At 36.5% G+C, this 17,233-nt stretch overlaps 1 protein-coding gene across 7 annotated transcripts in view; it reads left to right on the top strand.

Annotated features, from left to right (window-relative positions):
- The window catches only part of LOC125772295 (protein boule), a 48,464-nt gene extending 31,924 nt beyond the window's left edge, over positions 1-16,540 (top strand). For all 7 annotated transcript variants that reach the window (XM_049443848.1, XM_049443849.1, XM_049443850.1 and 4 more), the window contains one exon: positions 125-16,540. In XM_049443848.1, coding sequence (XP_049299805.1) covers positions 125-141 — 17 coding nt within the window. In that variant the 3' untranslated portion in view covers positions 142-16,540. The remainder of the gene's footprint in view (positions 1-124) is intronic.
- Positions 16,541-17,233: the final 693 nt, after the last annotated feature.

Here is a 17,233-nt window from a genome sequence, read left to right as displayed (position 1 = left end):
AAACCCGATTGTTCTACTACTTACTATTGAAGGGTGCATGCCTTTATACTGCTTAACCACCAAACAAACTGTCTTATCCTACGCTGTGAACGTATTCAATCTGAAACCCCTTCTATATCCTCAGGAATCTACCCTTGTTAAGCGGCAGCTGCAGTACGTGGACGTTAAAGCGTAGTGTAAAAAAAAACAACAACAACAAAATGATAAGACTATAAGCGACTGTTTGAACGATGAAAATCTTCATGCTATCTAAGCAGAAATACCGGCGTCGAGGAGGAGCGTCCCAGATCACGAACAAAACAAATCTTATTTATTATCATGAGTAATATTTATACACAAACACCGTGAAGCGCAAAAACCAAGAATGGAAGCAGAATAGTGAAACGCGAAAGGAAAAACAAACAATTACAATCTATGTGTAAAAAAGAGTCATTAGAATCGGGCAGACGTAATAAACCTTAGGATGTAAAACCGAATAAGGCGAAGAGCAGCAGGAACACGTGCGCATAGTGAAACGTGGAATCGGAGGAAAGCACTGCAGTAATCAAGTGCAACGGAAATGTTTTAGTTTTTTTTTTGTTTGCGCATTCGGACAAACAAACGATAGCTTCCTAAATACGTTGTTTGGCAAGCATTAATTAATTATGGTTTTGCTTCGGTACTTAATATGTATGGTTTAGGATGGCAGATTTTCGAGTAGAAATACTGACAGTAGCGAACTGTCGCAGTATTGCGTAAAGTAGGACGAAAAATAAAGTACTATCGGGCGGCAAGAAGCCAAGGAAACAACGACCGATGTCGTAGGCGCGTTTAGCTATCAGTTGCATTCAGTGCAATAAACACATCGTTCTGAAGCCGGATTCCCTGGTGAGCCGGAGCATGTTACAAGGCACATCTCATCAAGCACATCGTATCACACCTCCAGCATCAATACCAAAAACCCTCCGGAAGGAAGTAAAAGTCAAAGTTGTCTTTTGTACTACTCTTATGGACGCGACACATCTTGTGCAGAGTAAACAGCACGAGCAGTACCGTCGACCAAAGACGATGTTAATGATGAAAACGGATGACGATGATGATGTGTGGAAAAGTTTCGATTTCAATTCCCTGCCCTTTTGCGTATGCATGTATCCACGGATCAGGACGAAAGGTGCAGGCGAAAGATAATGGTAACACTGAAATGACTCGTTGATGGGGTTTGTGAATGCCCCGGAGAGAACGGAAAAGGGTGTCGATGCGCTGTCTCATTATGCGTTAATATCGTCAGGCACGTACACGGCGCTGTGCGAGCTACTAGGTGTTGGCAAACGGACGCGTTAGTACGAAGAAATAGAGGCTGTGAAGGGTGGTTTCTCGGGCAGGATAATAGTACGCCTACCCGTGAGTAAGCGAAATGCAATGGATGTTGAACATCCATCTCTCGTGCATTATACAATAACAACCGTATTAGAGCAAGCGGAACAGCGTGTGAAAAATATCTAGGCAAGAAAAAAACAAAAAAACGTGTGCGATTCCATTTACATCAAAAACTCACCCGCATTTAGAACCTTCCCGGAGAGCGGGGTTTTGCGAGCGGATGTGATGATGCAGCAGAGCATATTCCATCTAGAGTCGTGCCGTACATCAACGGATCGAAGTAATTCAAACCGCTGGAGCAAAAAGGAAAAATTCAAACAATAGAAAAGAAAAGTGTGTACGGAATTAACATAGAAACACACATTTTCCACTCACAAATACATGTACAACAAAAGGAAGGCACAATAATAATAGCCAAGGATAATGCTAGCCAAGAGCGCAAGGACAAAGAAAGGCAGCGAAACGATATGCAAAAAAAAGGTGCGGAAGCACGTTGTTTTGTTGCCGAACCGGTACACTTGTATCCACAGCACAGGGAGGAAAGGGAAGAGACACGCAAACAAACAATACGAACGGAACGAGATCTAAGAGCGCAACGAAGAAGAAGAAAAAACGAAACAGTGTAAGTTGAAGCGCACACCGAAATATATTCTGTCGGAAAAAAAACGAGACTGCGATGATGGCGACAGCAAGATATGGCAATCCTTTTGCATTTTCCCCGGACGGGACGGGTAGCAATAACAAAAACAAAAACCAAGCGTACCGGTAACTTGAGTTTTTCTTAAACAAGCGAATATTTTCCGAGCACAAGGACAAAGGCAAGCGGGGAGGGGTGAAAGGTGAGAGCAGAAACATACTTTACTCTGTGCAAGCGCCAAGGAATGGAATGCTGTTCATTTTTGGGTGTATTGTTTTCGTTCGTCATGTATTTACACTTCTGGTGGGTTTTGAGGTGATTTGACGCAAACAGATCCGGACGCAAGTCGTTTCATATGAAATGCTTTTTGTGGGTGGGTGTGTGTGTGCATTTGAAGGAAGTTAGTTCATGCACAAAATCGATTGCGCTTATTGGTGTGACACCCGAAAGATGGTGCGTAAGATAAGCGATACGCGTTTGCCGGAACATGATTCTAAATCGTAGTTGAATTGCAGAAATCCTTAAATTACAAAAACAAAAACAAAAAAAGAACAGTCAATACTTAGCAAAACAGCCAGCCCTGGATGCGATTCATTGATCCTAAACACCTAAGGCGATAATAAAATTTACATGAGTGAGAGTAGAATGCGTAATGCTAATATTTGCTTTAGCTCTTACCGATTTTACGCGCGCGCCGCCCCCACACAGTGGATGAATGTGATATTGGTGTGAATGTGCAAAGAGTGCAAAACATATTATAAGCGTTTCCGCTCACCAGACATAAATTTGAGCCCCGTTTCATTGCCGCAAAAGTGGACAAATCTGTTTTAGCCCCGTAGAACAGTGGACAAGCAATAGATACAGCAGAGGCTATCAGGTTATTATCCGTTTTGCACTAACTTCTTCTCGCTAATGGGTTGCCATGCCTGGTAAATTACGTGCGGCTAAGGTTTTTTGCAATACACGAACAAATAATAGCAACTATTACAGAACAGCAACAGATGAAAGCACAATGCATTATCAACTAGTGAATGATAATTTTAAACAACTATCTCAAATAGCAATTACACGCATCGTGTCATCGATACATACGATACACGGTATCAGCAGTGCAACCGATTTCACATGAGCTAATACTAATTGTACAACCCCATACAGTGACAACGTTAAACGTAGAACGCTAGCACGCAACAAACAATTTAGTGTAATGCAAACGCAAACGCAAAACAAAAAACCACTAACAGCCCAACATTATGTAGGGACATGATATTAAGCAGGCACAGACAGGAAATTAAGTTTTCAAAACTTGTTTCAATGCGAAGGAAAGTATATTTTTCTTTTCGGTGCTACAATGTAGACGCCATTTTGCGTTAAAAGAGAATGCAAAATATGTTTCTTATAACAAATTGTGCCGGAAACCGATTAGCGGGTAATCCATCAAAAGCCTTAAGGCTTCTTTCTTCGTACAGCGAGTGTTAGTGTGGCGCCTCCATCGACGGTGTAACATGCAATACGTGTGAAGCAATTACGAACAAAAAAGGTTCTGATTGATGAGACGTATTACAATCGAAGTGGAAGTTTTCCTTTTTCGGTAAATTGTTCTTGCAGCAGGCGCGATTTGACTACGCGGCGTGTTGCATTGCGGTTGTGCTCCATATGTGAGAGGTAGAGATAAAATTAATTTATGGTACTAGTGGCACAGTTACTTAGTGGTGGGTACCTGATGCTTTGTAGTTGGTTTTTAGTTTCAGTACTGGATCTCTTAGATACGTTGCAGTGCATTTTGGACTGCATCTAGAACCGCCATCTTGCCTGCGTGATGCTTGAATACCGTATTCTCTTGCTCTTGCCCCACTCTAGCGAGATCGCCATAGCCTCTTAGTACAGTTTCGCTAGAGTGTTATAGCCGTGGGTGTCACTGGAACCGATGGACGTTCCATTATCGGCACGTTAAACTCTCCCGTGTTCGGTTTTTGGTTGGCCAACAAGTATAAGTTCGAAGCTTTTTTTGATGTCGACTTGCAGGTAGTAATTCTCCGTGATTGGATCGTAGGGCGAAGGCTGTTTGCAAAGAGATGCAAGAGCTTAAGCAGCTGTGGTAGTATGGAAACGATGGCAATATGCTGCCCTACTAGCAGGGCGTAACAGTGAACCGTAGACATATTTAACTAGGACAAATAACACTCATGAAAGCAATTAAGCGCATATAGCTTGCGAAGAAGTGGCGTAGAATATTGGGAAGATTGGGCTTCCTGGAGGTGTGTACGAACGGATAGCAAAATGCACCTAGACGCAAAAGACCGAGTTCTGATGCCAATGCGTGTTTGTGTAATGATTCTTGCTGCCATGCCATGCTGATAATCAGGTTTCATCAGTTTAAAAGTTCCCCTCCCCCTCCCCACCCCTCCCATTTAGTTTCATTAGTAACTATGTTATCTACTGCTTACGAATATCCCTTCGTTGATTAATCATTACGTGTATTTGTTAACCTCCTTTGTCCCAAAGACAATGTTAAAAGTGTACATCGCGTTGATTGCGAAAGTTATTGCGGCAAGGACAAATCGTTATCTGTTTGAAACTGTTCACTTGTAGCTGTTGTACCCCGCACGACTAGCGTAATGTATTATGTGTTTTTGTTTATTGTTTTCACGTTTATTTCAATTCATCTGTCCGAAGTCATCATTACAAAAAGACACGCAAAGAACTTCCTGAAACACTCTGGTTTGTTTTGGAAAGCGCATCAAGCATTTTTATTTCACGCTTACAAAAGTGCTTGTGTGTGAGCAAAGAAGCATTACAATTACAGGTTTGGAAGAAGGAAACATTTGAAAAGAAAAAAATAAAAGGCACACATTAACAAAAGGTGACAATTTTTTCAGCATTGTAAATCAACTAAATGCGATAAAATAGGAGACTGCGTAAAACGTGGTAAACATGAACATGAAAGACAATGGAACGCCGACATTGAGATATGCCGTGTTGGTAATGTTAGTAAAAAACACAAAAAAAAATAACAACTGTTGCAAGTTATGCGGCGAACGCAAATAACTCTTTATTATTTTAAGAGCAAACCTAAACGGGAGATAAACCATAAGATAAGTTGTAAGGTGACTGGAAGGAGCAGAGTAAACCATACCCTATAATCTAGTGAATAAAATATCGTAGCAAAACAAAAACATAACAACACAAAGTAAACTGAACGCCGTAAATGTAAAGGAAGGTTAAACTAGCAGTAAAATGATTCGAGACGGATAAACGATGCGATGGAGTGCAATTTAATACAAAAAAGAAGAAAAAAAAGCAACATAAATCAATTCTAACAATCTTGTAAAGAGTAGAACAAAAGCGAAGGGGGTGTTTTATCTATTTATTTTTAATTTTTCGGATGATCGAGATGGATCCATCCAGCATCCAGTTGATTGGAAGGAGATGACAGTGCTCTAACAAACATGGCGTCTTATCTTCTAAAAGTAGAAGAACCGAAAGTGTTTGATAAGTAGACGATTGTGAGAGGAACAATTGAATGCAACAAATTATAAATCGTACACATTACACATCACCCAATAACATCGAAAACAAAATAGTAGTCAGCAAAATGTAGCCACACCGTAGAGAGAAGGGAGCGAGAGGGATTACTAAAACAAAATCACGATGATCATGTGATGCACAGAGCAAGAAAGAATGAGAAAGAGAGAGAGAGATAGCAGTGTTAGTTTATAGTAGCATTATTTGGCGGAAATGAATGAAACGTCAAACGGCCATTATGCAAAAGAAGCCATTCCCCGCCTGATGCAACAAACAACAAAAGAAAAACACGTACCGTAAGTGTTTTTAACACACAATGTGATTTGCAAGTTGATGATCACATACATACGATCATTAGAGCGCGATCGTGTGATATCTATTGGCTGCACCACTGAACGAAAAAAGCAACATTTTCCACCACATTGCACATCCATGTACGCGCCCATCACATCTCAATGTCACACATAGGAAGAAACAAAAACCCACATGCGTACACGCACTGCGGTACAGTTAAGAAAATATATATCAAAGGTTTCAAAACATGCAAAAAAAAGCAAGAAATGTTTTGATATGAAATTTATTGTTATTGTTGAACCAGAACAGGCCAATGTGTGTGTGTGCGCGCTCGAGATGAAAATAAAGGGATGTGCTCCAAAACCACACAGTGAGCAAAATATACCCCGCGGGGATATTCAACCCTCTGACAGGGTTAAAAGGGAGACCTACACACAAGTGCAAGATAGGACAGTAAAGATCCGGATCGGAAGATTTGTCCTTTTCGTTTACAAATTGTTGAACTAAGATCGCTCAATAGAAGAAAGTGGACAATGAAGGTCTTATCCGTAGGTGAATGGAAAAGCAAATCCACACTCTTGGAGGTTGTTGATTAGTGAATTGTTAAGCAGAAGCAGGTTCGTGTGTTATTATTTCCTGTTTTTTACACATACTGAGTGTAAAATGCGCGCTCAAAAATGGATGGTTAAATGCCGGTAATACTTTCAGAGGTTACAGTAGCAAAAAAAGGGGAAGAAATTAACGCAATCCGACAAAGAAGCAAGCAAACCGATTGGAAAATCCAAAAGTAATCTTTGTGATATATTTGCCAAAACCAAAACTGAGCAAGAAAACAGCAAGGTAAACAATTGATTAGTAAACTCTCCGACACAAAAATACATACATTGTACATTGTGGTCACTAGGTTAGTTTTGTGAAAGGCTCCTTTTGCTGAGTGTGAGCAAACTGTTTGTCAACTCATGATAATGGAACTATCATGTTAGTTTGCTCCTTTGTTATCTTTTTGTTTTTACTAAAATCAATCTCTTTTCCTTTATCTTAACCTGTTAGAATCGATTGGCAAATCAGATGGCTTCCATTAGGCGGTAACTCTTTTTTACCGCGTTAGGAACAGTTTTTTTTTCTCTCTCACAATGATCCATCTCACCATCTTACGCATAAAGTAGAGAACAAGAGTATTCTGAAAAATGATCAAATTATCCTTCATTCACTACATTCATGTACTATTCATGACGGCGCTCTTGAAGAATGCGGTATATGTAGAGAAGACAGCGTCTTTATGGCTATTGAGCTGTATCAATTTTCCAATGCAATACAATTTATATTCAAAAAATAATTTGCTGCTAAACAAAATTTCAAATTACTACATTATATCATCACGAAGAACTTTAATGATGATAATGATTAAATTAATGATAATAATGATGAATTTATTCTGTAACGCGCGATTTTCCAGCAAACATCTTCCTTAATGTGTGGCACAGGCATAAGTCATTAATTGTTTTAACATTGATCACATGACTGCGCTAACTGCTTACTTCTTATGCGGACGCTTCTTCTCTCTTTCTGCTATCGTATCGGTTGGGTAAAAGGAATAGGAAAAGGAAACAAACATCAGGAGAACTGTTACGATAACTTCATCTCATTTCACTATAGTCTGTGGCGGATAGGATCGAAGAATTGAAATGAAAACCAAACAAAATTAGAAAAAAGCATACAAAATCACCCATGCCGACATATGATCGTTGTTTGTGAGCCGAATCTAAGGTAGACGAAGTGACAACTCAATTGCCGTACATCAAACTTTGTGAATGGTGGCCGCGGGTGGCAATTGCAGTAACGAAAGGAAATTTTAAAACGAATATATTATGTGCTCTATTACGAAAACGTAAACGTGTAAGAAACCTAAGTAAACAAACAAAACAAACCAACAAAACAAATAAAAACACACACATTAATAATATTATCTCTATTGAGATATCAAAATATATTATTTATTTAAAAAGAAAAAAAAAGGGGCTAGCGGTATTAGCATGGAAGACAAAATCAAACAAACAAAAAATCACGATGAGAAAATGACGGTGGTTAGAGTGGCAGATTAACCTAATAAAAAAAAATTCTAGCCAGATGAAAACATGAAAAGAATGAACTAAAGTCTAATTTATTTATATAATATACTATATACAGATAAAAGTAAGCAATAAAAACAAAAGTAGACAACTGATAAGTCACTGAGCGGAAGGTAAAACTGAAAACGAAATTTAAATCATAAATAAGTGAAACGTATAGCAGAAAAACGTAAAATAAAAATGTAAACGAGAAAAAAAACACAGAAAAACGTGAAGATGCATTATAAAAGAATATTATAATCGACATATACCAACACTTATATATATTACATATATATATACAAGCAAACGAACGTAGTATGTAAGGTATAGACAGGAAGAAAAAGAAAGAGAGCAAATTAATCCTCACATGAAGAAGATAAGACGGTCAAAACTCATTCATTCATGCCAATCCTCCAAACTACACAACTACGGGCACGGACAGCGGTCGAATCATATACAACACATATTTCACGTAATATGCACACTCTTAAACCGAAACAAAACATAACTCCTAGATGGTTAGCAATGTAAGGAATGCAAGAAAAAAAAGCAAAACAATGCATAAAACTCACTCAATCTTACATTACAAAACTCACACACACGCAAACACAAATACAAACTTAATCTAAATGCATGTGCTGGCAGTGGATGCCAATGGAAACGATGATATTTTTTAAAAATATTATACCTATATACATACCGAAATTGCGGGAAGGCAGATATAACTACAAACGGATCCGATAGGATGAAGGAGGAACGAATTGGTTTGAATAGGGAATGTGTACTGAGTCGTTTTACCGTGCTGAAATCGTCGTGATCGACCGTTGAAATGGAGTTGATTGTGTGAGTAGTAAAATTGGAAATGATAAGAAGGTGCAGCTGAAAGATGGCTATGACGTGGGTAAAGCATAATTCTAGGAAAATGAAATAATTTATACAATAAACCCCGGATAGTAAAACGGGAAACATTTGGAGTGAAATCTAAAGCAGTAGAAATCGAATTAAAGAACAAGAAAAAAAACCGCGCATATATGATATATACACAATAATAGAATATGAGATAGAGAAGAAAGGCAAAGAATGAGACATGAGAACAACACAACAGAAACTCCTTAAAACAAAACCGGTAGATGGTGAAAATACTTGCAACACACAAACATACAAATACAGACACTCTCTTACACATTAAAAAAACATATAGTAATGTAATACGTGAAAGCGTAAAGAAAAGAAAAAAAACCTAACGGATGAAATATATTCAAACTGTCGGTGATATTTTTAGATTATAGATAAATACGAAAGAAAGAATCTGTCTGTGCGTTGGCACGAGAGCAGGAATGTAAACCGTGAAACGAATAACATGTAATCATACTAAAGTAATTGATAGTAAGTAATAAATAAAAGGAGGCAAAGATGAGTGAACGCCGGAACGGAAAAAGATAAGGTCCCCCTTCTCCCCCTCCCAAACATATACACAAACACATACACATTCGAAGACACGAAAGGAAACCATTGATAAAAGTGGATATGAGAAGGAAAATGGGGAATGGAAACAGGAAGAATAAACTACCGATACGGTTGGTGAAGATATATTTTGTTGTTCACTGTTTTCTCCATTTCTTACGGAACTTTTTTGTTTAGCAAATTATTCCCCTTCACTCAGTTTAAGAGGTGGGTGATTTTGCTTTTCTTTTGTTTTTTTTTTTTAATTTGTCTGATCGGTAAGCAAATATTAGAACAGAAACAGGGCAATACTGAGTGAGGAGTTCTCTCGATTATTTTTTGTTTCATTAAATATTGCAAAACTGTACCAAAACAGCAGAATCATTTGGATGTATCTTTTATTATTTTCAAAATGCAATTTTTGTTTTGTTTGATTTTTGCTTTTCTATCTGATATTTCTTCAACTTTATTCTTTTTAGATGTGTGGAGAATGTCATTGTACACTCATCCCTTATTGCTCGTTTCATTTGTCTAAAGCAAGTAAAATCTGGAAAAAAATATTTTTTTTCACTAAATTAACTAAATTCAAATTAGTTTTGGACTGTCATTGATCAGCTCCAACAAAACGATGAGAGAGCGAAAGAGAGACAGAGCATCTCAGTAAATTATCAACCAATGGACAATAACGAAAGCAAAAAGATAAAAATTGCATCGAAAAATGTTAGACAACTTTATTGGACTAGAAATTGGATAAACGATATAACAAAAATAAAAAGAAAAACGTAATTCGATACAGAAATAGTTTTATTTTTTTAGTATATCGAACGTTTACGAAAGCAAATAGGTTTTACATCGTGTAACACCGCATTCGTTTGGCAAAACTGCTAGACAAATGCTACACTACTACAACACACTAATACTACTACTACTACTACTAAAAACTACAAGGCCCACACACACACACAAACACTTAAGCGAAAAAAAATTAAATCATTTATACAAACATATATGTATACAAGCAGCAAAAACACACACACAGTAAGCAAACACAACACACACACAAAACAAATGGTACTGAGAAGGATTAATTGTTAGATGGAGACGTTGGCAGGTGTTGCTTTCAGACGTCAGATCCCAGGCATGCAAATGTGCCACGTGAAAGTTCTGGTTTCCTATCGGTTTTTATGTTTCCAAACAGTGGAAGGTGACAAGGCGACGACGAATCGGTTAAATTTTTAAGCAAATATCCTTATATTGGAGGAAGCCATTCCCCGAGGCGGGATGCAATGAGGGAACGTTGTTTTCGGTTGCCAAATCGGTTCGGGTACTAAGCGTGGAACCGATACACGCGAAGGTAAAGATGCAAAAGAACGAAGTAAATTGGAACAAGATCGAGCGATAGTTTCGGCGTTAAGTAGGAAATGTTGTATTTTATGTAATGCCATGTGTAGGAGGGAATTTGTGTGAGGCAGAGCAATGGCACAGGAGAGGAGGTGTCTAAGGATTAAGGGGGTTAGTAAAATTTTAAAAACAAACTCTATAAGATGGTGCACGTATCTTAGTAGCAAAATGTATGTGGAATAGTGCGATGCATAGGCGATGCATTGCGTGAAGAACATGGATATTATTATTTATTAATTAATTATTTTTGTTTGTCTCGTTTCTTCATCTCACGAGCTTACAGGCCGGATCGACCGTTAAGAGTACTAATGATTATGTGAGTGAATATGTGGAAGTTAAGAATATGAGAGAGAGAAAATTACTAGAACAACGTCTAATATCCACAGCAAGAATATTTGTTTATTTCTTTCATTTATATGCACTTTCTGTTGTTCGTAGTCCGAAATTGTGTTACATTATTGTACTCTCCTAGGTACAACTTATGGTTTGAAACTCATGCTCAGGTATGTTTTTTTTATGTTTGATTTTTTCTTTCCCGCCATTTGATCGTATTTCGTTTTTCGTTTTAGACGTGAGAAGAAGCAACGAACACGACTTTACTCACCATACACTAAGTCAATCGAAAAGCAATCCAAACTCCTCGTCCTCATTATCTATTATTGTAGTTCTACGTAGAAGGATTACGTCGCGAAGAGTGTAATATCGTAGAATGATCGCGTGATGCTGGCGACATGTGGCATATGTTTTCACCGTGTGTTCAACGGTTTGGTGAAGTAATACTATTAATCGTTTGATAGTAGCAATACCGCCCTCTTGGCATTTGGCTTCACCGGCAAATAACCGCTAGGAAGGTGAACAATACACACAATGCAATAAACAACAACAAGATGAATAAACGAAACATGCCGGATGTCGACGAAGATAAACAAAAGAATGAAACCCCCCACTTTCGAAGTATATAAAGCAAAGGTAAAACACATTAAGGTACATATGGTTGTGTCAAAATATGAAAACTGTTAATAATCCGGAATTTGAAAGCAAAAAAAAAACAAATTACCGGACAAATGCGTGGGTTGAGCAAACAAAACCAAAACACTACAGGCCGAACGTAGCTTATTATCTTAACATCGACAAAGCACACACCCGAATCAGACACTGACACACAGTGCCATTAAAAAAGGAGAGCATCGTAATACTTGGTGTGGCAGTATTGCTTATAACATATTATTGCAAGGAATAAAGTTCCATCAGTTTATTGGTTGACAAGCAGAACGTACAATAAGTTTCATCATTAGTTTTCGGTTTAAATGAAGGATACAAGAATTCAAGAATTAATTGAAACGAAAATTTAAAAAAATATATCTATTTGTTATTTTCAGAGCAATAATTCGAAACATTTTGAGACTTTTTCCTTGTTTCGAATCATTTGGATTTGTTCCTTATCTTGATTATAACAATTCATAACCATCTCACTGCGCCACTGAAGCAATACGTTGAAACCTACATCCAATGTGCTGTTTTACATTCATATACTTATATATATATACACAAAAAATACATTAAGATGATCAAGCCTTCCATACCTGTTGGCAGTGTAGCAAAACATGTCGAAAGAGTAAAAGGATTTAAATGGGAAAGGAGTGATTAAAGAAAATAAAGAAGGAAACCTTAATATAGCAAGGCAACTATAAAAGATATTATATATATATTATATATAAGGGTAATAACAACCCCTCAAGTGTAAGGCCATGGCCTTTTCTTCATTTTATTGTGTCTTCGTAGAGCGTATATTGTAGAAGATACGGAGAAACTGCGAACAGAAGGACAGAAGGAAGTTATGATTATTATGAACATTATTATTATTATTATTATTGCTATGAAAGTAATAAACCAGAAAAAAAGAATAATGTGATAGATTTAAAAATATATATATATATATATATAAATATATATACATACCTACTGTACTGTATATTGCGTATAAGTAAATGAAAGTATGAAAAAAGAAAGCACTAAAAAAAGAAGAAATACAAACAAAATCTAAAACTGGTATATATACACAACAACAACAACAACAAAACAAAACTATATATTAATACTGATAAAGAAAATACAACAAAACCACACATACACACATACAGTACCGTAGTGAGTAGGAAAGCGGAAAGACGAATGGGTAAGAGAGGCAAACATAAGAGTAAACTATGATATATGTCGATTCACGATCACAATTTTACTTCTCTAGTAACGAACAGCGGTGCGTCGCAGAACAGAATAAACGACTAACGCCCAGTCAACTACATGCTCTTTATACCTACTATATACATAGATATATACACGCATAACTACACGCATAACAAAGTAAAGAGAAAACAGAAGAAAACGGTCAAATGAAAACAAAACAAACGTAACGTAGCGTCAATGGTATCTACACAATACTTAGATAAAAACATACAAAAAAAAACAATGTGAGAAATGTGTTTGTAAATGTGGAAAAGTGTGGCTGGGTGGATATTGCAGAAAAGTACGACCGAACATTAAAGGGCAACCATCACAAAGCACACAGATTATTGACATGAAACTTTTCAAACAAATATTTCCGAAATTCTCGATGTACTCTCCGAATAGCGTGTGAACAAGGTAAAATCCTATAAGAGATAAACTAATTTACAACAACAAACAACATAAGCTAACCGATGAACAAACTGCTGTCAGTGTGATACTTGCGCTGAAGCTAACAATGTTACTCCAATTTGTTTTCGTATTATTATTAACGATGCTTTTTTTCCTTTTATTACATATTAATGTAATCTAATCTTTAGTTTAGTTGGTATTTTTCTAATATTGGGATATACTTTTTGAAATTTTATTCAAAATTTTAAGATTATTCTATATTCTACAAAATCTCACACTTTTGACTCTCTCATTTTAAAAGAATAATGTGTGCATAAACAGAAGAAATGGAAAAAGGAAGAACAAACATAACACATTTAATACAAACTACAAAATGTGAAACTGACACTATCACAACAAAAGAAAACAAACAAACAAACAAACAAACAAACATTATTACATAAATTATATCAATTATTCAATGAAGCCAAAACAAGTAAAACGAGACTTGAAAAGTGAACGGTGGCAATTATCGCTCCTGTAATAAAAAAAAAACAATTACTGCTTCCGGTTGAGAAAGCCAAGCAGCAGCATGCATGTGCATTTTCACTGATGCACCGGATGCAGTGATTTTAACGTGAGCAATTAAAGCAATGCAATTATGTCTAATTTGACCTCTTTTCTATCTTGGGCTCTGTCTCTTGTAGAACCTATACAGAGATACAATAATGAAGTCTATTAAAGTGAACTGGCTGCATAAGATGAATCTGCACACAAACAGGATCGAAGAACATCACGAAACGAAATCCAACTATCGTAGAGTGAAATACAAAAGTAGAAACAAACGAATATCAACCTAAATCTAAATGGTGAAAAAACTGAAGATACAATAAACAACATAGAAACAAACAAAGAAATGAACGCGTTTTCATCAAAGTCAAAGAAGCGGGTGACGAACTATGGCATAATCAATCAAAATTTCTTAGTTTTTACAACTTCTAGCAATTTCTAAATATCAAGGTTTAGGTCGCAATTCTTAGCACTTATTTCTCTTGTATGAATATGTAAGCTAGCAAACATTAAATACAACACAAATAGAAACATTAAAAGAAAGGAAGTAAAAAGAGAATATCTACATTAGTCGAGGACATGTTGCTCTTGCTTTGGTTCAAAGTCTTGTTAGTTTTTTATTAACTTTATCGCATATCTGCGATAAATAATGTAATTTATTATTAATTTAATAATGTTATGAATATTTTCCCGCCGCGATGTTGTGTATTTGTTTGAAGCTTTTAAGTGTTGTCAGTTTTTCGTTTTTTTATGTTTGAATGATCAGATGCGACAGCAAGGGCAGACATAACTGTATACTGAAGCAAATCTTTATAGAACAGAAACATCAACCACTCTACTCTAAAATAGTAACTAACGCTCTTTAAACTCTGCACTGGGAGACTCTTTTAATCTAAAACTTTTAAAGAAGACGCTGCAAACCATAGCACCACTTCAATTATAGAACAGTTAGAATGAACACTTAATAAGAAGAAGAAAACACATCCACCCTGAAATAAAACACAACACAGCGTTAATAAATAAGAAGCACAGACACAGACACATTTAACTACATGGGAAAGCGAATCAAAACTATTCTATCAGAAGCAGAACATTTTAAAATACAAAACCTTACAATAGATAACGAGCGGATTGCATAGTAAACGAGCAGAGATATTGCATTTAAACGTTCAAAGGAACGGGCCAGAACTGTTGTAAACAAACATCTTAGCACGAAGCACCTCAGCAAGCACTCCGATACCTATCTCTACACCTGATGCTTTACGTTTGCTTTAAGTTTGATGCTACAAGTTGCCATTTTGCAGTAGTTTATTTCATCTGGCAATTTTCCCGTACAAAACGACACATAGACACAGGTTGTTGTGAATACTAAAAATGGTTCATGGAATGATGAAAACAAAAGGTGCTATGAAAAGTCGAATAGAAGCGAACTGAAATACAATGAGCCAGGCGCAACCGTAACACAAAATATATCTATCAATGCTTTCGTGCTATCTTTTCGTTCTAAATCCTTCTCTTAGTTTTCTTTTTCAGATATCAAGATATGTTTTTTTATCGATGCATAAAGTGGCTATTACAAACAAGAAAACCAAATCCATTAAAAAAAGCTATAAATGTTACATTACATGTGTCGGTAACCGTATGTGTGTGTGTATACATGGAGAAAGGGTGTAACCAATAATAAAAGGAAATGTTAGAAAGAGATGGTAAAAGTGAAAGGAAGAGAAGAATCGAAAAATATACTAAAACACACACTTACACACATTAAAAAGGCTGTAATTTTAAGAGATAAACACAAAAGAAATTGTGGACGTGAAAGCTCGGATATAAAAAATGAACAGTCAAAGCAGTCGAATTGGGAATAAAAGGGGCAAGGAAATACAATAAATGGAAATTATATATACATATAGATAAATAAGCTAAGAAGTACTACTAAAGTGCAGTAAACAGCAAGACAGAAGAATAAAATAAAACGACAACAAAACCTAATAAAAGTATATTGACAAGAAGTAAAACAAATAAACCAAACAAACTATGGTCTATATATATACACACAAACACATACATACAACACAATCGAACGTAACACAAAAAACTACACTACACTACTCGGATACTTGGATGTGGTGAGAATGGGAAAGTGTTTGTGGTGAAAAAATGAGAAAAGCTGTACATCACAGCTCACGGCTCCCCCTATTCCATTTCTTTTAACCCACAGATCCTCGCACGGATGTCTCACTATCCGCGCTCTGTGAGGTTCATCTTAAGTGTACCGATCAAATCAAAAATTTAGTAGCTCTACCGTGCGATAGGGCTGTTGTTGTGGTGATAAAACCCGTTTCCAATCTACTGTCAATACTGAAAGCGAAAGGTGTGAAAATAGCGGGAGGAAACAGTCCGGAGTGTAGGTAAAGGGGGGGCAGTAGGAATTGGGGGATTTTTGAGCGAGAAGAAATACAAAAAAAAGAACAAATGTCAAGAAACTGTACTGTAGAATTGTAAGTGAAGGTGAATGAGTAAGTCAAAAATAAAGTCTATACATCAAGAGAAAAGAAAAAGACAAACCGATAGAAGAAAATCATAAAACTTCGATTTGTTATGCACGAGTATTTACTGTTTTATGTTACTACACGTGTCTGACGATTTTTTTTACTAAGTACTAGGCGTCTCCATTCGTTACATCTTAAAGTAAAACACGTGTTGATGTTTGTTTAAAATGTTTGTGCTCAATGGTTGTTTGCCTTATTCGTTGCTGTCTGTTGGCTAACAAACAATTTTTGTCTTTTTCATTTATTTATTTTTTATTCTTTTGCTACTTTATTCTTCGTAGTTGTCAAACATGGATTGCTATAATATTTCTTTACTGTTTTTTTTCTTGTGTTTTATAAGACATATAGCTATTATTGTTTTTTTTTCATTATTTATATTTATAGTTATTATTTGGAACTCTTTACTTTACGATAATATTTCCCATAGTGCAATACTTTATGAAAGCTTCCAAGGAGCTCACATGACGATGGAAAAAAGCCGCCAAACCAAAAAAGCTCCACCAAATCATACACCATCCGAAACAGAGAAAATACATTGTTCGTTGACGGTAAGCTTTCCGACTGCCGAGCCATGTTACCTCGGTTGGGTGTTTGTGTGTTTTTTTCTCCAACCAACAAGAGAAGTGAATCGTTTCCACGAACTCATCATCCCATTCATGTCATCCGGTCCCGGTTCCATAGATAGATGGCGCTAGGCTCCATTGATGGATCACAACCAGGCGTTGGAGATGGGT

The sequence above is a fragment of the Anopheles funestus genome, chromosome 3RL (genome assembly GCF_943734845.2).
Source record: "Anopheles funestus chromosome 3RL, idAnoFuneDA-416_04, whole genome shotgun sequence".
NCBI classification, from domain to species: Eukaryota; Metazoa; Arthropoda; class Insecta; order Diptera; family Culicidae; genus Anopheles; species Anopheles funestus.
This window is presented reverse-complemented; position numbering and strand designations above follow the sequence as displayed.